The following is a 19,644-nucleotide window of genomic DNA, read 5'->3' as shown; positions in this document are numbered from 1 at the left end:
AGGATGGGGCAGATAGGTGAGAAGGAAGGTAGACAGTTTGTGTCAGGTCAAGGAGGCAGGGATGCGAGGGAGGGGCGGACTTGGGATGAAGCTGGCATTGGGGAGATTTTGAAGCTGGTGAACTCTATGTTGAGGCCATTGGAACGGAGCCAGTTGGCTTCTGAACAAATGGACAATAACATTTTGTTTGATTTTTGGGCAGGTGACCATGGTATGTGTGTAGTCAAAACAAACAGAAACTTCTCGCTTGTGAAGAAAAAGTACCTAAATTTCTCTCTCTCCCTCCTGTGTGCAAAAGTAACAGAAAATCTCCTGGCAGTTGTTATCATTCACTATTTCCCTTTAAACTGCTTTTACTGTAAATATCCTTGTCAAAAATCTTGAAGCACAGAAAGGGTGAATCCACAACCAGCGAATAACAGGCTGGGAAAGTGTATCCACAACCTCATGTCATTAGCCAAGATTCAGAAGGATTTGAAAGAAAGCCAGAAGAAAACAGCTACTCATTGATGTCTACAATCTAGAACTGCGCTTATGACTTTTTACCCCACTTCCCCATCCATAATACTGTGCTTTGTCTTATCACTTTTGTACAGCCTGTTTGTATGTATATAGGAATTTTAAAAAGGGGTGGAGTTATAAATTAGTAATTCTTGTTTCTTTCTTGCCATTGGTTAAAACACTTTGATTACAATAAATACGCAGACAGTTAAGTAAATGTGAACAATTTGATGGTTTAATTAAATTTTATCATTTGTGCTGACTGCAGGAATAGCGAGGCTTGATTTCCAGCGCGCTACCCCAATGAGTTGTGATAAAATTCTTTTAAATTTATTTAAACATCAATTTCACTGTAGTCTAACTTGTAGAGTTTGATCCTTCTTTTCTAATGTGAGGACCAGAGCCAGATATTAATTTGGCATTTTGACCATGACCTTATAATCTACAGTTCTGACATTCAGTTCTGTTTAATTCGTCAGACACTCAACAATAATAGTTCTATCATAGAATGTTTGATATTACCATTGTCATGTTTTCATATTCCTCATTGGCTATATTCTTTGTCTCTTGTTTTCTCGTGCTGCTATTTCCTGCTACTTTTTTTTTAACTTTGTTGTAATTTCTACCTTCGCCACTCTTGTAGACTATGGTTACATTGTTCTTTTGCATTTGTCTTTCAGTGAATGTATACTTCTTTTGTAATTCACAAGGATGGGCACTAAATTCTGTCCCAGCCAGCAAAGCCCACATCTTCTGAATGAATAAAAGAAACTGTCTCTTTAAATATATAATATATATATATTATATAATAAATATATATATTAAATATTTTAAATGTCACTGGTTACTAGATTGAAGACTAGATTTGCACTGAAATGATAAAATATTCTATACAGCACCATTGTAAAAGGTCTGGAAACAAATAAAAAACACGTTTTCTTGTTGCAAGTTTTATTATTTACTTAACATCAATATTGCAGTATTTCATCTTTTGAAGTTGCATGGTGCATTTTAAACACAGCTGTAGTAGCAATTTATTTGTGCGAAATTATGCATTTTATGTCTTTGTTTTTCAAAATGAAGTATTTTGGATAATATTGGATTTGTTCACAGACTTTGTATAAGACTCAGGTTAAGGAGCTGAAAGAAGAAAATGAAGAGAAAAACAGAATAAATAGTGAACTACAAAAGAGGATGCAAGAGCTCATCAGTGAAAGGTAAAAAAAAAATGTCATTGTTCTGGTGCTGACTGTTGCTGAAAAAATTCAATATCAGAAAGAATGCATAATTTCAGTTTCACACTTGGTAGCCTCTGGACTCAACAGTTGTTGAGTTCAATGATTCTGTCCCCTGACTACATTCAAACCCCCACTTTCTGTCCATTTCTTTTTATTTAATCTTGTTTTTCTTGCTATTGGTTTTGGATGACACCTCTTTATCATTTTCCTGTCTTTACAATCTCTGGACCTATCTTTTCTTTCTTTATTTGACCTATTACTACTCCTTAAAAACCAAAAGAACTGCTGATTCTGTAAATCAGAAACAAACACAGAAATTGCTGGAAAAACTCAGCAGGTCTGGCAGCATCTGTGCAGAGAAGCCAAGAGTTAATGTTTCGGGTCTGGTGACCCTTCCTTAACCCTGATTTCTCTTCACAGATGCTGCCAGACCTGCTGAGCTTTTCCAGCAACTTCTGTGTTTATTACTACTCCTTATTGCTTTTCCTCAACAAATTGTCTATTATTTCATGTCTCAAGCCTTCCAACCTCTTCTTTTTTGTCACCTATTCCCCATTTCACCTCTTTAAAAGTTGTGACATTTCCAACTTTTCCCTGTTCTGATGAAAGGTCATGACCTGAAATATTAACTCTGTTGCTTTTTCAACAGTCGCTGCCAGACCTGCTGAGTATTTGCAGCATTTTTTATGTTGATGTACAGTGGCCGTCATGATTATGTTGAACCTATTCCATGCCTGCCATTGGAAGATTGCTGTCCAATATTAAATGATCATGCTGGCGATCATATTTGACACTTCTGTCTGAGTCATGGTTATCCTGTCAACCTTATTCACTATCAGCCAATATATCATTTCATTGTGGTAATAATTCCCTGTTTGTGTAATAGGGCTTGTTCTAATTGAATGATTTAATATTTACGATGAAAGAGGGACCTGCATTTAGAGTATGCTGTAATACCTCTGATCCTCAATAACTTTTTTGTGGTGATCATCTGCTGTGGCCTTCTTTAAAATGTTCCTTTGTCTTTTTTTCATTTTTCCTTTTTCTCTGCTCCTCTGCAATTTTTAAGCATCACTTGTTCGATAGCCTAATTTAGGATTAAATCGCTATCCTTACTGCAGTCTGAATTTGAAAATAATCCTTGTAGCATTCTAGGGTTCAGACACATTTTCCACTGTTCTGACCATCTTTCTCCCAATTTTACTTCTCTGCTCTGCTTTTTGAAGCACCTACCTCTACTTACAGCTTTTGCCTGTGTATCACTATTCTTTTGTTTTCTGAAGGTTAGTAACCATATGACCTGTTGCTGTTCCTGTAACACACTTCTTCTAATCTACATAACCGCTACCATTATGCAAAATGAATACATCTATCTGAGGGTCCTCTGTCAGGTACCATTCCTCTCCCTTTGATAACTTGCCTATGCATGTTTTGTATTGCAGCTTCAATTTTAATACTATGTAATGTTTCTAGCCATGAATGTTTCCTTTGCTCTAGATGGCAGAGTCTACGTATCCATTGTCTAAAAGCATCAAATCGCCATTTGGGTACCAAAATCTAAACAAAAAGTGGATTTGTTTATGATTTATGGACCTAAATGATGGTCAAAGAAAGCTACACTATTCAATACTTTAATCGAAAGTTAGGCTTACTGATTCAACAGTTCACACAGTGTCATGCAATGATACTGCCTTAAACTAATGTCAAAGTTATGGAATAACATATTGCTATAGCAATTGATTTTCTCCTTTGTGGGCATCTTTTAACCAAGATTTCTCAGAGTCCACTGTACCTCTGGCTCACTGGTTCAATGACTTGTTTTTATGTTGCTTTAGGCGTGAATAATAGCAGAAGCCCAATTTTGACGATTAATTCCCTGTTTGATTTTTTTTTAGTACATATTTTTCATCTGGCATTCACATTGATTTTTTTATTCATGGTGCTTTTATAGTCATACCACAATCAATAAATTTTGTCAAATGGCTTCTGTTGTACTGCCTACTTGGTATTTTTTTCTTTGATTGATTGCCTCCTTAGCGATCTACATACTGCCAGCTTTAATATCATTCACAAAAATTGAGTCAGCTTTCACATGTACACCAATAATGCTCATATTTTCCTATCTTCATCAATTCATTGCTGTTGAAATAATTACAGCTGCTTGTTTGACATGGAGTCTTGTTGAGTCATTACTTGTATGGTCAATATTGACAAATTTGAGGGTAACTGATCTGATGAAAGATCATTGAACTGAAGTGTTCACTTTATTTTTCTTTTATCATGTGCTGCCTGATCTTTTGAGCATTTAGAGGATTTTCTATTTTTTAATTTCAGTTTTCAGCACCTGCAGTATTTTGGATTGTATTGAAAATATCTTGTTGGCTATTCTATTGCCTGTGTACAGCTAACACTGTGTTGGTCATAAAGGCTGAAAACGTTGATGCTGAGTCTAGATATTTTCTTGAAACATTATCTGATCGCATCCTGTCCGACAGCAAAATTGTCAATTCTAGAATTTTGCATTGTATCCTTAACCATTCCAACTGCTGCCAAAACCCTTCTCCATATATTTAATATGGCAAGGATTGCTTGATTTAATACCCTGTCATCAGCTTTCACATACTAAATTAAACAAGAAGTTTGCATTTACTGTACAATGTTATGCACCCATTTGCCAATTTGCAGAAAACTCAATTTTCCTTTTGTTCCAGTTTATTTCCAGAAACTCATCCTTCTTTTCAACTCTGATTTTCTCCCTGTCCAACTTGAAGAATCCTCTCCTTGTCTTTGTCCATGTCCTCCATTCTTCCACCAGCAGAACTCAGTCTTTCATTTAGTAAAGCCTTACCCTTAGGAATTTTCCCCCTAAACCACTTTGCCTTGTTATGTCTTTCCTTGTGTTCGAGAAGCTTAAAGGTTTTGCCTCTTCTGGTTTCCCTTGCTTTTTCCCCTACCTACCCTTCACATCAAGTTTCATGACTCATTGTTTATTTTTGTTTTTGTCTTCTCCTGAAAATTGTAGCTTTGCAGTAGTTCAGATCTGTTGCAACTGAGATCAGTTCATTTCTTTCCCAAAAGCTGTGTAACAAATTTTGTGTGTGATATTCCCTTAGAGTGATGTTGGCACTTGCATGTAATGTGGGGAGGCTGTTACATTGACCATATTCTGCATAGATGTACAGGAAGAATTTACGCATTCATAATCAACTTATTTGGTGTATTATGGACACTGCTTCCAAAAGCCACCAAGTCTCGAGCTGAGTCCCGAACCCAGAGCTTCTGCTCAAGAACTATAGATGTTATCACTGCAAAACCAGACATCCCTATATAGAAATTGTGGAACCTACTCTCAGGTGGATTTTACAGGGCTTCATTTGCCTTGCCGCAGCTAGAAAAATTAATTAGGAGGCCTGCCAACAAGAAGTCAGCTGTTATGCAGCATTTTACATTGGAAACAACATTAATTGTTTAACATATAGATTTCTACCCCATTTGGGAGGAGTGGAAGATTCAATCAGTGACCACCCCAGAACTTCAGGCAGTTCCAGAACAGGACATGATTGTGGAGTCAGATTTTATGATAAGTCTAGGATATTGGCTGGGCTTGATTTGCAGCCATACCAGCAAGGTGGGATGAGGGATGATGCGGAGCTGGGTCTGAGGGGCTGGATGGCAGAATTTTTTCTCAGTTTTTGAGGTGAAAGGAGTTAAACTGCTGCCAGCCATTGCTCACTCCTGCCAAACCCCTCCCACTAGTTTAAAAAAAAGAGTCCTTGTCTCATTTATGGGCCAATATTTATTTGTCCTACAAACAAGATTACTGTATTCTTTTCTACTTTTATATGACTGACATTATTGAGTATGTTAATTTCTCTGTCTTCTACTAGGGATTCATTATCTTCACAAATGGATCTAACTATAACTAAAGCAGATTCTGAGCAGCTTGCTCGAGCTATTGCAGAGGATCAATGTAATGAACTTGATCAGGAATTGAAGAAAGCAACAGCACGACATAAACAGGAGCAGAATGAGAAAGACAACACCATTATCTTAGTAAGCTAGACTATTTTACACAGAAATTTTTATAATGTCTAAGCTATTGCATTTGTAAGCAAGAACAATGATTGTTTCTTTTATTAAGTCCTTGTCTTTAATAATTTTTAACATTGCAACATTTCTTCTATTAAAAATATGCTTATGTTTGTTGATTTTTAGCTAGAGGAATCAAATAGAACCTTGACCAAAGATGTAGAAAACCTATCAAAGGAGAAAGCAGAACTCGATGAAAAACTGAGGACTATGGGAGAAGGTATGGAATGGATCACATTATTATTACTTTTAAGTTGACTGTTTTCTTCCTGCCAGTTATTGCATATTATATGTTAATGTGAATTGAATTTAGTAAACAGGTGGTAATTTTAATATCAAGAAAACAATGAAGGGTAAATGGATGATGGGTATTAATTTATGAAATTAATTGTCTGTGATGAGGGGATGTGTCTTGTGGCACACTGATAGTGTCTCTACCTCCGAGCCAGGAGATTCCAGTTCAAGACCCATCTGTCCCAGGCATGTGTAATAACATCTCTGAACAGATTGGTTTAGGAAAAAAAGTGTCTGTATATAAATTTCAGCCAAGCCTGAATGTTGTCCAGATCTTGCTGTACGCAGGCACATACTGCTTCACTATATATGGAATTGCAAGTATTACTGGATATAACTTTATAGAGTTGAGTGCTTTCAATCAAGTTTGGGCCAAGGCTATAATTAGGCCTAGAGCTGAGTAGCCTTGTCAGAATCCAAACTGAGCATCACTGAGCAAGTTGACAATGTTAAGCACATCTTCCACTAGTTTGCTTCTGATCAATAGACTGATGGGTGGTAGTTTACCAGATTACAATTGTCCTGCTATTTATAGGCAGGGCATATATGGGCAATTTTCATACAGATGTGTAAATGCCAATGTTGCTGACATATTGAAGTATTGAACAGTTTGTCCAAGGGTGCAGCTAGTTTCAGAGTACAGTTTTTTCTATTTTACATCTGAGATGTTGTCAGGTTGCTATTTCCATTGCTTTCGTCATTTCTTGATATCACATGGAGTGAATTGAATTGTCTGAAGATTGCCATTTATGATGGTGGGTATCTCAGACTCATTCATTCAGCAGTTCTGAAGGTTATTGCAAATGCTTCAGCCCTGATATTTGCATTGATATACTTACTGATCTCTCCCATCATTGGGTTCTTTTTTGGTTCCTTCTGCAGGTAGTTGTTTAAGCAGAGCTTTGGTCTGATCCATTGATTCTGGTTTTGCTTAATTCTCTTTAAAGCATTCAAGCTAAACAGCAGAAATAGCACGTGATCTAGCTTCACCAAGTTTGCACCTCATTTTTACATTGGTACATGTCATGCTTTTCCGCATTCCTCATTGAATCAGGTTTGGTCCCTTGGCTTAAAAACAGTAAATGCTGGAAATATGAAACAGGTCGGACAGCATATGTAGAGAGAGCAACTGAAACGTTAGCTCTGTTTCTTTATCCACAGATGTTTGCCATCTGCTAAGCATTTCCAATATTCTGTTTGTATTTCAGATTTCCAGCAGCCACAGCTCTCTGCTATTTGAATAGGTCTTATCTTGATGTGATAATAAAAAGGGATATATAAGTTCATGAGGTTACCTATTAGAGTTAAATACAATATGTTGTTGCTAATGGTGTGCAATGTCTCATGGATGTCCAATTTTGAGCTGCTAGAACTGTTCTGAACCTAATCCATTTAACTCAATAGTCAAGTCAAACAGTGTGTTGGAATTTGAACTCGTATGTCTGGAAGATTAAGCCCGGTTTGTCGATTATCAGTTCAATAACATTATTACTATTCTATCATATCCAACAACCATATTTTGACGAACTGAGAAGTTTTATCATCAAATGGTAACATGAGTTACTATCATTCTACAATTATAGATGGCCCAAATCTCTTGACTTCTACTCTGGCTCTAGAGACCATATTAATATTTACGCAATTGAAACTACATTAAAAGTCATGCAATTTTGAATGAAGAGAGATAACAAGGTGTAGAGCTGGATGAGCACAGCAGGCCGAGCAGGAAGGCTGACGTTTCGGGCTTAAACCCTTCTTCAGAAAAATGCCTATTTTCTTCAGCCCATTTTTCTGAAGAAGGGTCTAGGCTCATCCAGCTCTACACCTTGTTATCTCAGATTCTCCGGCATCTGCAGTTCCTACTATCTCTGAAACAATTTTGAATGAAAATGTTTTTTTCTGAACATTATATTAGATTAAAGATTCCAAAAAGTGAAATGCGTATGTTTCATCCTTCTGCTTCACTGGCTGATGTATTTTGCTTTCCTAGACTCAGTATAATGTATATCAGTCACAACTGATTTTCTCCCAAGTCTCCCATAGTACCAAATAGAAGTGTCTGTTGGGATGTGCCTAGAATCGTAAGACTATAGGATATAGGTGCAGAATTAGGCCATTCAGTCCATTTAATCTGCTACACCATTTGATCATGGTTGGTATGTTTCTCAACTCCAATCTCTTGCCTTCTCCCCATAACCATTGATCTCCATACCAATCAAGAATCAGTCTATCTGTGTCTTAAATACACTCAATGACTTGGCCTCCACAGCTGTGTGTGGCAATGAGTTCCACAGTTTAACCACCTTCTGCCTGAAGAAATCCCTCCTTGTCCCTTCACACTGAGGCTGTGCCCCCAGGTCCTAGTCTCTCCTACTGGTCCACGCTACCTACGCCTCTCAGTATTCTGTAAGTTTCAATGAGATCCCCCTCCACCCCATCCTTCGAAACTGCCATTGAGAACAGACACAGAGTCCTCAATTGCTCTTCATATGATAAGCCTTCCATCACTGGGATCATTCTTGTAAACCTCCTCTGGATCCCTTTCAAGGCCTCCAAATCTTTCCATAGATATGGGACCCAAAACTGCTCATAATATCCAAATGTGGTCAGACTAGAGCATTATGCAGCCTCAGCAGTACAACTCTGCCCTTGTATTCCAGCCCTCTTGAAATGAATGCTAACATTGCATTTGCTTTCCTAACTGCCAACTGAACCTGCATGTAACCTTAAGAGAATCCTGAACTAGAACTCCCATGTCTCATTGTGCTTCAGCTTTCCAAAATCTTTCCCTGTTTAGAAAACAGTCTGTGTCTCTTCTTCCTACTAAAGTGCATAACCTCACACTTTGCTACATTGTATTCCATCTGTCACTTCTTTGCCTGCTCTCCTAGCCTGTCCAAGTTCTACTGCAGCCTTCCTACTTCTTCAACATGACCTCCAGCCATCTTTGTATCGTCTGCAAACTTAGCAACAATGCCCTCAGTTCCTTTGTCCAGATTGTTAAAGTATAGCATGAATAGTTGTTGTCCCAATACGGGCCCCTGCGGAATTCCCACTAGTCACCAGCTGCCGTCCTGAAAAAGACGCCTTTTTCCCCAATCTTTGCCTACTGCTGGTCAGCTAATCCTCTATCCATGCCAGTACCTTGCCCCTAACACCATGAACTCTAATCTTATTTAGCAGCCTCCTGGGCAGCACCTTTCACAGGCTTTCTGGGAATCCAAATAGATCATGTCCACTGGATCTCCTTTGTCTAACATGCTCATTACCTCCTCAAAGAATTCTTGACGAAGCCTTGCTGACTCAACCCTATTTTAGTATTCACTTCCAAATACTCCGCAATCTCATCCTTAATAATGGACTCTAAAATCTTACCAATGACAATGGTCAGGCTAATTGGCCTTTAGTTTCCATCTTCTACCTCCCTCCCTTCTTAAACAGAGGTGTCACATGATCCATTTTCCAGTTCTCTGGGACTCTCCCTGACTCCAGTGATGCTTGTAAAATCACCACCAATGCCTCAAATTTCTGCTCAGCAAGCTTCTTCAGAACTCTGAGGTGTAGTCTATCTTGTCTGGATGATTTATCTACCTTCAGAACAATCAGCTTCTCCAGTGCCTTCTCCTTAGTAATGACAAAACCTTTAGCTTTCATCACAATAAAATTTGATTGCCATTTATTGTCCATACAGAAATTCATTTTGGGTCCTGTTTAAAGAAAATAGCATATAAATGAATAATAGCAACAAAAGACAAAAATTACTTTAGCCCAGAGATCCAACTTTAAAGTATTTATTAAAAACTACACCAATGCAATAAAATAATCAGTCAGTGAGACTCACCCTAAGTACATATTCAAGTCCATACATGAATTGCTTGTTAAGGGCATAAATGAGTTCAGTAACTAATTTGTCCTGCGTCTGACAGTTCAAAGGGGGGATTCTCATTGTTCATGGCATTCTTTGCTCTCATCAAAATACTTCAAGGACAGATTTTGTCAAAAAAGGTCTTCTCATCAAATACCCTTCCTGCCTGGTTCGCTTTCCTAAAATAATAGTACCATCCAAAAAGGATAACACTCAATCACAGCCAAATGAAAGGGTTTCATAATTGTAAGATGTACTGAAAAGGAGACTGTTTAATTATTTAAGTTCCTTGGCCACCACATCTGTATACTATTCCCATCAATTCAACTTATAGTCTAGTTTGTCACCTAAATGTTCATGACTATTTCAATGTCCACATGAATCTTTGCAGGAATGATATTATTGACCAGTTTTTATTTTAAAGACAATGACTGGGTTTCTGAAGAAGGGTCCAGACCCGAAACGTCAGCTTTCCTGCTCCTCTTATGCTGCCTGGCCTGCTGTGTTCATCCAGCTCTACACCTTGTTATCTCAGACTCCAGCATCAGCAGTGCCTACTATCTCTGACTAGTGCATTTGACTTGTTTTTGTAAAGTTTAAGAGAATTGTTACCAGACCATTTTGCAAACCTCTCCACTGAGTTCCTGTAGTTTTGTTCATTATTTCTGATGAGACCCATGCTACTGTATCATTAGCATATTTGCAGTTTGTTATGCTGTCATGTTCTGATTGTCGGTCATTTATATAGATAATGAGATATATGGAGGAGATCTAGTATTTTCACAGCCACTAAGTAAAACGTGGAAACTAACATCCATTAGCTATTGTTCGAAAGAAAGTCATGACCTAAAATGGGAGAGTAGAATTTAATATGAAGTTCTTTTTTTTTCAAAAAGCTTAAGTGGTTACATGGAATGAAAAGCTGAAGAAAACGACAACTTGGGTAGCGCAAACAGGGCTACCTAATCTATGTTAGATCAAATGGATCGAAGTCAGACCAAAACCATCCATTGATTCATAAAGTTGATAGACAAAATGTAAGTGATCAATATGTGGAAGAAGACCTAAAAGACTCTTAGACACAATGTGCTTGAGACACTTCTTTGCTCTTGTTACAAGAGTCAGTAGTCTGTCAGCTCAAGAGCCTGTGACTTAGCAACTGGGGAAATGATATCATTGGACTAGTAATCCAGAACCCCAGGCTAATGTTCTGAGGACATGGGTTCAATTTCCACCATGACTAGTGAAATTTCAATTCAGTTTTTGAAAATAAAATATGAAATTAAAAAGCTAATTTAATGGCAATGATATAACTGCTGTCGATTGTTATTTTTAAAAAAATCCAACTGGTTAACTAATATCCTTTAGGGAAGGAAATCTTGCATCCTTTGGTGGCTCCTGCATGTGACTTCAGAACCACAGCAATGTGGTTATCTCATAACTGTCCTCTGGGCTGCCAGGGGTAGGCTATAAATGTTGGCCTAGCCAGCGACCCCAATGTCCAATGAACAGAAAACAAAATGGTGGCTGATGTCCAACAATAAGGAACAATTTCTGAAAGAACAGAATGAGGAATTTCTTAAGAATTTTTCTATTGATGTGATCTGGACATTGTTTTCCATGGATTCACTCGCTTGAATTGTTTCTCTCTCTTCCATTTATTGGTAGTAGCACAAAATCCTTCTCATTCTGAACTCCAGTGCTGAAGAAGGCTCACTGGGCCAAAACATCAACTCTGATTTCTCTCCACAGATGCTGCCAGATCTGCTGAGATTTTCCAGCAATTTCTGTTTTTGTTTCTGATTTCCAGCATCAACACTTCTTTTGGCCTTTTCACAAAATCCTTCTAGTTCACTAAGTAAAGTCTGCTGCAGAATCACACATTCCTTAAATTCATCATTTTCAAACCCACTAAAAAATTTCATTCAGAACATTAGGAGGATGATCTGTGGACAAAAAGGTACAAGTTATCTTCTTAATTGAGAAGCCTGATATTTTATTCCTCCTTTCCTCCAGGGAAAATCTCTCATTTCTTAGGGTAGTTGAGGTTGAGAAGGGTTGCACTTAAATACGTGTGAGAGCAAATGGAGAGACGATTTTTTTTTTGTGTCCTATCATCACATGGTTTGAGAACTCTCATCAACTGCTGTTACAACAACTTATTTATATTGTATCATTAACACAATGAAGTATGCAATTCACAGGAGCATTATAAAACCAAATTATGATACTGAGCTACATAGCTTCCTATATTTGGTTAGATGGCGAAAACCTTGTTCGAAGAGGGACTTTAGTGTTAGAGAAGAAAGTGCATGGAAGAAATTTCATTCAGCTCTAACTCCATTTACAAATTTGCTGATGACACCGCTATAGTGGGTCGGATCTCAAACAATAAGTGCAGTAAAGAGATGGACAGCTTGGTGAGATTCTGTAAAGACAACATTTTCTCCCTCAATTTCACCAGAACGGAGGAGTCAGTTATTGATTTCAGGAAGCAGAGTGGAGGACACACCCCTGCCTGTATCAATGGGCCTGAGGTGGAGATGGTCAAGAGCTTGAAGTTCCTGGGAGTAAATATTAGCAACAATCTGTTCTAGTCCATCAACATCGATGCTACAGTCAAGAAAGCACACCAATGCCTCTGCTTCCTCAGAAAGCTAAGGAAAGTCGGCGTGTCCACAATGACTCTTACCACTTTTTATAGATGCACCATAGAAAGCATCCTATCCAGATGCATCACAGCTTGGTATGGCAACTGCTCTGCCCAAGATTGCAAGAGATTACAGAGTTGTGAATGCAGCACAGTCCATCATGAAAACCAGCCTTTCTTCCACTGACACCATCTATACTTGCTGCCTCAGGAAAGCAGCAAACATAATCAAAGACCCCTCCCACCCCAGTTATATTCTCTTCCACCCTCTTCTGTCGGTCAAAAGATACAAAAGTTTGAAAACACTTACCATTAACATAGATTAAAGATCAGCTTTTTCCCTGCTGTTGTCAGACTTTTGAACAGACGTCTCATATAATCTTTCTCTGCACCTTCTCTGCTGTAACATTATATTCTGCAGTCTGTCCTATTACCCTGATATACGTACATAAGGGATGATTTTGTCTGGATAGCGTGCAAACAATATTTTTCATTGTATCTCAGTACGTGTGACAATAATAAATCAAATCAAAGTAGGTTAGTGAGCACAGAGCTAATAGAGGAAGTAGAGAAAAAGATGGCGTGAGATGGCATTTAAGACATTTAGAATTTGGATGATCACCATCTTGAACTCCAAACTATTTGAATACAAATTATTATAATGCTGTAAATCTGTTAAACTGTAATAAATAAGCATCCAAAGCAGAGGAAGATGCATAGAAAGACATGAAGAGCAGAATATTCGGTTTAGGTTTTGAATTTTCTAGCAAGGATCTGCCTTTGTTGTTACAAACTTGTTTGATCCTCTCTTTTTAAACTATGTTCCTCATACAGATCGAGTAAAAATGCTCACTACTATAAACTTTTTCTAGAGTCACAGAAGAGGAGGGAGGAAGACCTAAATAACATGAAAACCCATTATGAAAAGATAATTGGCCAAGAACGTACACTGAAAACACAAGTAGGTTTTTAAAAGCTCCCCCAACTATGCAAAGCTATGTTCTAATACAGTTTTTGAATGATTTGTATTGATTAACTTTCATGCATGTTTCTGTATGTTTGCCTCAATCAGGCTGTTAATAAACTTGCTGAGATTATGAACCGAAAAGATATAAAAGTGGACCGAAAGAAAGCAAATACAGCAGATGTCCGGAAAAAAGAAAAGGAAAACAAAAAATTGCAACTGGAATTGAACCAAGAGAGAGAGAAATACAGTCATATGGTTGTGAAGTATCAGAAGGACCTAAATGAAATGCAGGCAGTAAGAAACTTTTACATGGATGTGTTGACTGTCTTTATATTGATACATAATCTGTTTAAATTTGGGCAGTGCACACATCTAATTTGATTTCATATTCACATTGTGTTCAAACACTCCTCCAGTGGTAGCACTGCCGTGACTCTACTTGGGAGGAATTTGATGACAACATGACAGGTTTGCATAGATAGTTTCTATTAGAAATATGTACGTTCGAATTCTATCATAAAAATTAACAAAAAGTGCACAATGAATGACTTCAAAATGGGCACCCGTTTTGTCCATGCATTCCTGGTCTCACATTCCTGAATTTGAGATGAAGGCTGTATATAGTAAAATAGTGTGGACTGCACTGCAGCAAATTCAATATCAAACCAGTTAAGGTAGAAATATGTTCCAAGCCTTCCAGAATGTGGCCAGAAAGTGTTGCGAGTTGCTCAGGTAATCCCAGACAATATTTTGACGTAAGTGATCAGGAACTGTGCAGAGCGCTGTTTAAATGCCATTTCATAGTGTTAATAGTCAAATGCTGTTTTCAGTTCCATAATTTTTAGGGAATAAGTAATGCCATGATGCAGAGTTTTATTATTTATAGCCCTGAGATTGTGATTTATGGTTCCTTGTAGTCACTTCTTAAATCATCAATAACCAATTTAGTTGACAAAGCAGAAATATATTTGATGAAAGTGTTTTTAACTGAAAATAACATCAACAAATTTCTACTATTATTCTGAGATATCTAATTTTTTTCTCTTATTTTGACTGTTTTGTCTCAATATTACAGCAATTAGCGGAGGAATCTAACCTTCGTACAGAGCTTCAAATGCAACTTGATAGTAAGGACAGTGATCTTGAGCAACTTCGTTCTAAGCTTCAAGATCTCCAACTTCGTATGGATAGCACAAGTGTATCCAGTTTACAGACTGAGGATTTGGATGGAAATGTAACTGGTAAGAATGACTCACACTTAATAGTTTTGGCCAAAGTATGTTGTTTGATTTAAACTTATTTTGAACAACTGAAAAATAGTTTGTGATGGTATGGTAAAAGTGGGTTCACTTTAAAAAATAAAATCATCAAAATTTAGGTAATTTTCTCAAATGTGAATTTAGCTCTAAACTTGCCAGCATTACCATCCATTATTCATTTTTTTCCCAAGTTGTCCTTGCTCAAGAATATGGGCTGGCCAAGTAAAAGAGGGTCAGGTGGTTCAATGGATTAGTATGTTATTGTTTCATTTCTGGAACCATAATTTCAGTTCAGACCAGGAAAAATGTCTCCCTTGGCTGGTGGTTTTCAAATCCTAAATAAAGTTAATTTGGACAATTCTGACATAGCCTGATTAGTAGCAAATATTAAAAAAGTGGTTACATTCCAGCACATGTAACATTTAATTTAGTGGACAAAATATTGGTTGGTGAAGCAAGTGAAAAATTGATATACATATAAACAAGTGCATCTTCTAGTTTCAGTCAAATATTTTGGGTAAAAAGAGAGAACTTTAGTCTGAAGCTAATGGTTGTATTTGACCTAAATAATATTTAGGGCTAACTCTACACATTCACGAGTGAAAGTGATTGATTCTAAAGCAATATCACCCCACCTTGAAGCATGACATGTACTTGAATGCTGACAAAAGAAGAGAGGAAATCAAGTAAGTCCTATCTTCCAATTCTCCTTAGATAGGGGAAGGTGTCACAGTACTGAAGAAATGCAAATATTGCTCCTTGGTTCAAAACAGAATGTAAGCCTAAATTCACCAACAACAGGCCAGTTATTATAACGTTTGTGATGGGAGATGACAATCCAGGTCAAAATTAACTGACGCTTAAGTAAGTGTAGATTAATTGGAAACATCCAGCACAGATACGTTAAAGGTGAATTTAACCAACTTGATTGAGATTTTTGATGAGGGTAATGTGGTCTATATGCTGCTCCAAAAGATTTCATAAAGTATTATATAACAGGCTTGTGAACAAATTTGAAACTAGTGCAATAGAAGCAACAGCAACAGCATGGTTGTGAAGTTGATTGAATGGTAGAAGTAATGGTAAATAATTAATTTTCAGACTGGCAGAACGTACAGAGTAAGCATCCCCAGAGATCGGTAGAGTCATACAGCATGGAAACAGGCCCTTTGGCCCAATTTGTCCACGCTGACCAGGTTTCCTAAACTGAACGAGTCCAATGTGTCAGCATTTGGCCCATATCCCACAAACCTTTTCCTATTCATGTACCTGTCTAAATGTCTTTTACAAGCACCACGGCATTTCTTGATGAATATTAAAGACTTAGCCTTAACTATACAACTTCAAAATTTGCAAATGACATAAATTGAAAGTACTGTCAGCCATGAGGACAATAGCAATAGACTTCAAGACAACTTTGTGGAAGAATGAGTAGACGTGTGGTAGATTAAATTTAATGTAGAGAAGTGCGAAGTGATGCATTTTGTTAGGAAGAACAAGGAGAGGCAATAGAATATAAAGGATATAATGATAAACGGGCTGCAGGAACAGAGACATCTACAGGTACTTGTTCACAAATGTTCAAAGCAAAAGGACAGTTTGAGAAAGTAGTCAGCTTCAGACTAACGTTCTGTCTTTTTATCCAAAATATTTGACTGAAACTAGAAGATACACTTCTTTAATTGTAAATCAATTTTTTTACTTGCTTCACTAGCCAAATGTTGAAAGCAGAAGGACAGTTTGAGAAAGTAGTGTAAAAGCCTTATAGGATCCTGAACCTTATAAAATGAAACATGGGGCCAGATTTTCATGTCAAACCAATTCCCAGCTTTGGAAATTCACATCATCTTCTCACCCAACTCTAGCCACATTTATGTTCTAAAAAAACATGGACAGAACAAGAGTGGGTTTTGTGGCCCACAATTACTTATAGGTCGAGAAGAGTTTCAGTGTGGAAATGCTAGTGCAAAGCCAATTCTGTTCTCAGACATCAGCACAGCTTTCCACATTTTTCTTGTGACCTACTGCTCTCACTCTCATTCACCTATGTCTTTATGGTCCATTCCCGTAATACACCTATGCCCCCTCCATTCTTCTTGCATATCCCATTCCCCTTCAATAGCCTTATATATTATCTATAGCCATTCACCTAGTCTCCACTGAATAGACCTTGAGAACAATGTAATATTAATAAGACATATTTGACATAGATATGAAAACATCAAATCCCTGATCATCTAATACAGCTGTCACTCGAACACACAACCATTAGTACTGAAAATATTCCAGATCGATTGAAAAAATGTCAATTCAGTTGTAGAAGCAATCAAGCATCTAATCATAAATGACGTGGAATATATGAATAACCTCTGAAAGCTGTCAATCAAACCATGTAAAAACACACCCCTGTAAAGTAAAGTGCATTAGAAGTTTTTGAAAATCAGCCAAACATTCATAACTGGCTCAGCTCTTAAAACAAACCATGGCAGCTCCAGATACTGTAGCCTGTTGAAAAAAACGAACAGATGGCTCTTCGTTTTCCAGGCTATACTAAATAGATTTTCATTAAAGGATATCAGGAGTAGGGGTAACTTTTTTTTCCAAAGTAAGATACTATAGACATTTAAATCACTAACTGATCTTAATACTAACATTCCCAACCATTGTTTTCTATAGTTTTGAATGCATTTTATGGATCGTTAAGGAGAAATCTGACAGAGCAGTGTCACAAGCTTTCTCATTTTTACGTCGAAACAAGCTTTATTGTCTTTGAGAGGAATTAAACAAAGCAAACTCTTTTCTCTTAACACTGTAGTTTTTAAGTACTTAGACCAATCACTTGATTCCAACTTTTGGTTTGTCCTAACCCAAAAGAAATCCCTAATACATTATATCAGTCTAGGAGGTTTATTCACTTCTTTATCAGTTAACCACAAGGTATGCCATAGTTCTCTAGAATTCTTTTTAATTCTCTTCAGCATTTGGCCCATATCCCTCTAAACCCCTTCTATTCATATACCCATCCAAATGCCTTTTAAACGTTTTAATTGTACTAGCTTCCACCACTTCCTCTGGAAGCTCATTCCATACACGCACCACCCTCTGCATGAAAAAGTTGTCCCTTTGGTCCCTTTTAAATCTTTCCCCTTTCACCTTCAGCCTATGCCCACTAGTTTTGGACTCCCCCTCCCCAGGGAAAAGATCTTGTCTGTTTACCCTATCAATGCCCCTCATGATTTTATGAACCTCTGTAAGGTCACCCTTCAGCCTCCGATGCTCTAGGGAAAATAGCCCCAGCTCATTCAGCCGCTTGAAGAGAAGTAACTTGTAGGACAATGGGGATCCAGTAAAATTGCTCTCATTGAAGTTTTTACTGTCTCACTGGGTTGAATTGCTGCCTTCTGTGTTGTAACCATTCCATGGTTGTGTAAAAAATGATATGAGAGAAGAATTAAAATTGTTGCATCTGTAATCATCTCTATGATACTGTTCCAGTTTTGCTTTTCTGCTGAAAAGTATTCTTATTGTTACTGATACTTGATTTTAAATGCACAATTTGCACTGACATTGTCTTACTCAGGTACTGATTTGCTCGCATTATTCGTTTGTACATTAAAAATCCATTTACTTTAAGGGTTATTTTTCTTAAAACTCTGACAGAAAATAAGGTTCTAGTTTCTTTTTATGGAAATGCCTTTTTATTCTTTGTGCCTAGTTGGGTGTTCCTCTTGCAACACATGTCTTATCTATCTTTTTCCAGTGAGTAAATTGAAAGCCTTGTTCTATTTGCACTTTCTGCATGCTGGCTGACATTTGATGTCTGACTCTTTTGTATCTAATTAAGTCGCTGTGATGTTTAAGGAACAGCATTCCTTTTTGTCCATCCATAGTCTTAATTGATGAACTACACAGTTACCCAAGAGAAGATTTTAACATTTAATTTAATTAGAACACACAGATACAACAAGAAACAGTCATTAGTACTTCCATTTACCATAATTTTCAAATGACCGTTCAAGACTAAGAAATGTTTATGAAGTTTCAGAAAAGATTAATGACTAAATAAGTCAAAAGTAATGCATTAATCCTTTGATATTCAGACTTTTTAAAAAATAGTTCTAAGTTTTACTATATATGATCAAAAATATTTATCTAATTTACATACGGAGCATGATAAAGTAAAATTAGGGAAATTTTACTAATTTCCCATAGCATTATAATTTCCTTATTTTTTGCTGTAATGCAAAACCACCATTGTAGTTTTCAGAGTTCATCTTGTTCAAAGGATGCTGTCTTTTAAACCTTTAAAATATCAAATTTTAATAGCATTATTGTAAAAGTAATGAATGCAGCTTGGCATGGTTTTTTTTATAGACAATCATTGTTGCTTTAATCTTATGCAACTGAATTACCTACAGTTTTCAACATGTTTATCACAACTTTGAAATCTTCTAAAAATCACAATGATATTTTGTAGGAAAATATGATTGTAAGGTTCAGAAAAGACTGCTCAAATCTAGATATCATGTTTTAGTGTACTGAACTATGATGATCTTCTACTTCTCATATACATGCTGTCCCTTGGTGACACCATCACTTTGCACAGATACACTGAAGGCACAGTACCTCACTACCATAGTATCTTTGTTATCAGACTGTTTGTTCAACGCTCAAGAGTTTTTTTTTCCCCAAGTAAAAATTAGGTATACAGAAGACATCATATCCTGGACCCAACACAAAGTTACTTCTCTCACCAATAATTCTGATGTCAACCCTGCCAT

General features: G+C 37.1%; 1 protein-coding gene across 1 annotated transcript in view; it reads left to right on the top strand.

Annotated features, from left to right (window-relative positions):
- LOC109932883 (rho-associated protein kinase 1) overlaps positions 1–19,644 on the top strand; it is a 107,378-nt gene that overhangs the window by 62,703 nt on the left and 25,031 nt on the right. The window contains exons 14-19 of the mRNA XM_048596134.1: positions 1,615–1,718; positions 5,627–5,792; positions 5,955–6,048; positions 13,510–13,598; positions 13,710–13,898; positions 14,680–14,845. Coding sequence (XP_048452091.1) covers positions 1,615–1,718; positions 5,627–5,792; positions 5,955–6,048; positions 13,510–13,598; positions 13,710–13,898; positions 14,680–14,845 — 808 coding nt within the window. The remainder of the gene's footprint in view (positions 1–1,614; positions 1,719–5,626; positions 5,793–5,954; positions 6,049–13,509; positions 13,599–13,709; positions 13,899–14,679; positions 14,846–19,644) is intronic.

Source organism: Rhincodon typus, chromosome 4, assembly GCF_021869965.1.
Source record: "Rhincodon typus isolate 14 chromosome 4, sRhiTyp1.1, whole genome shotgun sequence".
NCBI lineage: Eukaryota > Metazoa > Chordata > Chondrichthyes > Orectolobiformes > Rhincodontidae > Rhincodon > Rhincodon typus.
This window is presented reverse-complemented; position numbering and strand designations above follow the sequence as displayed.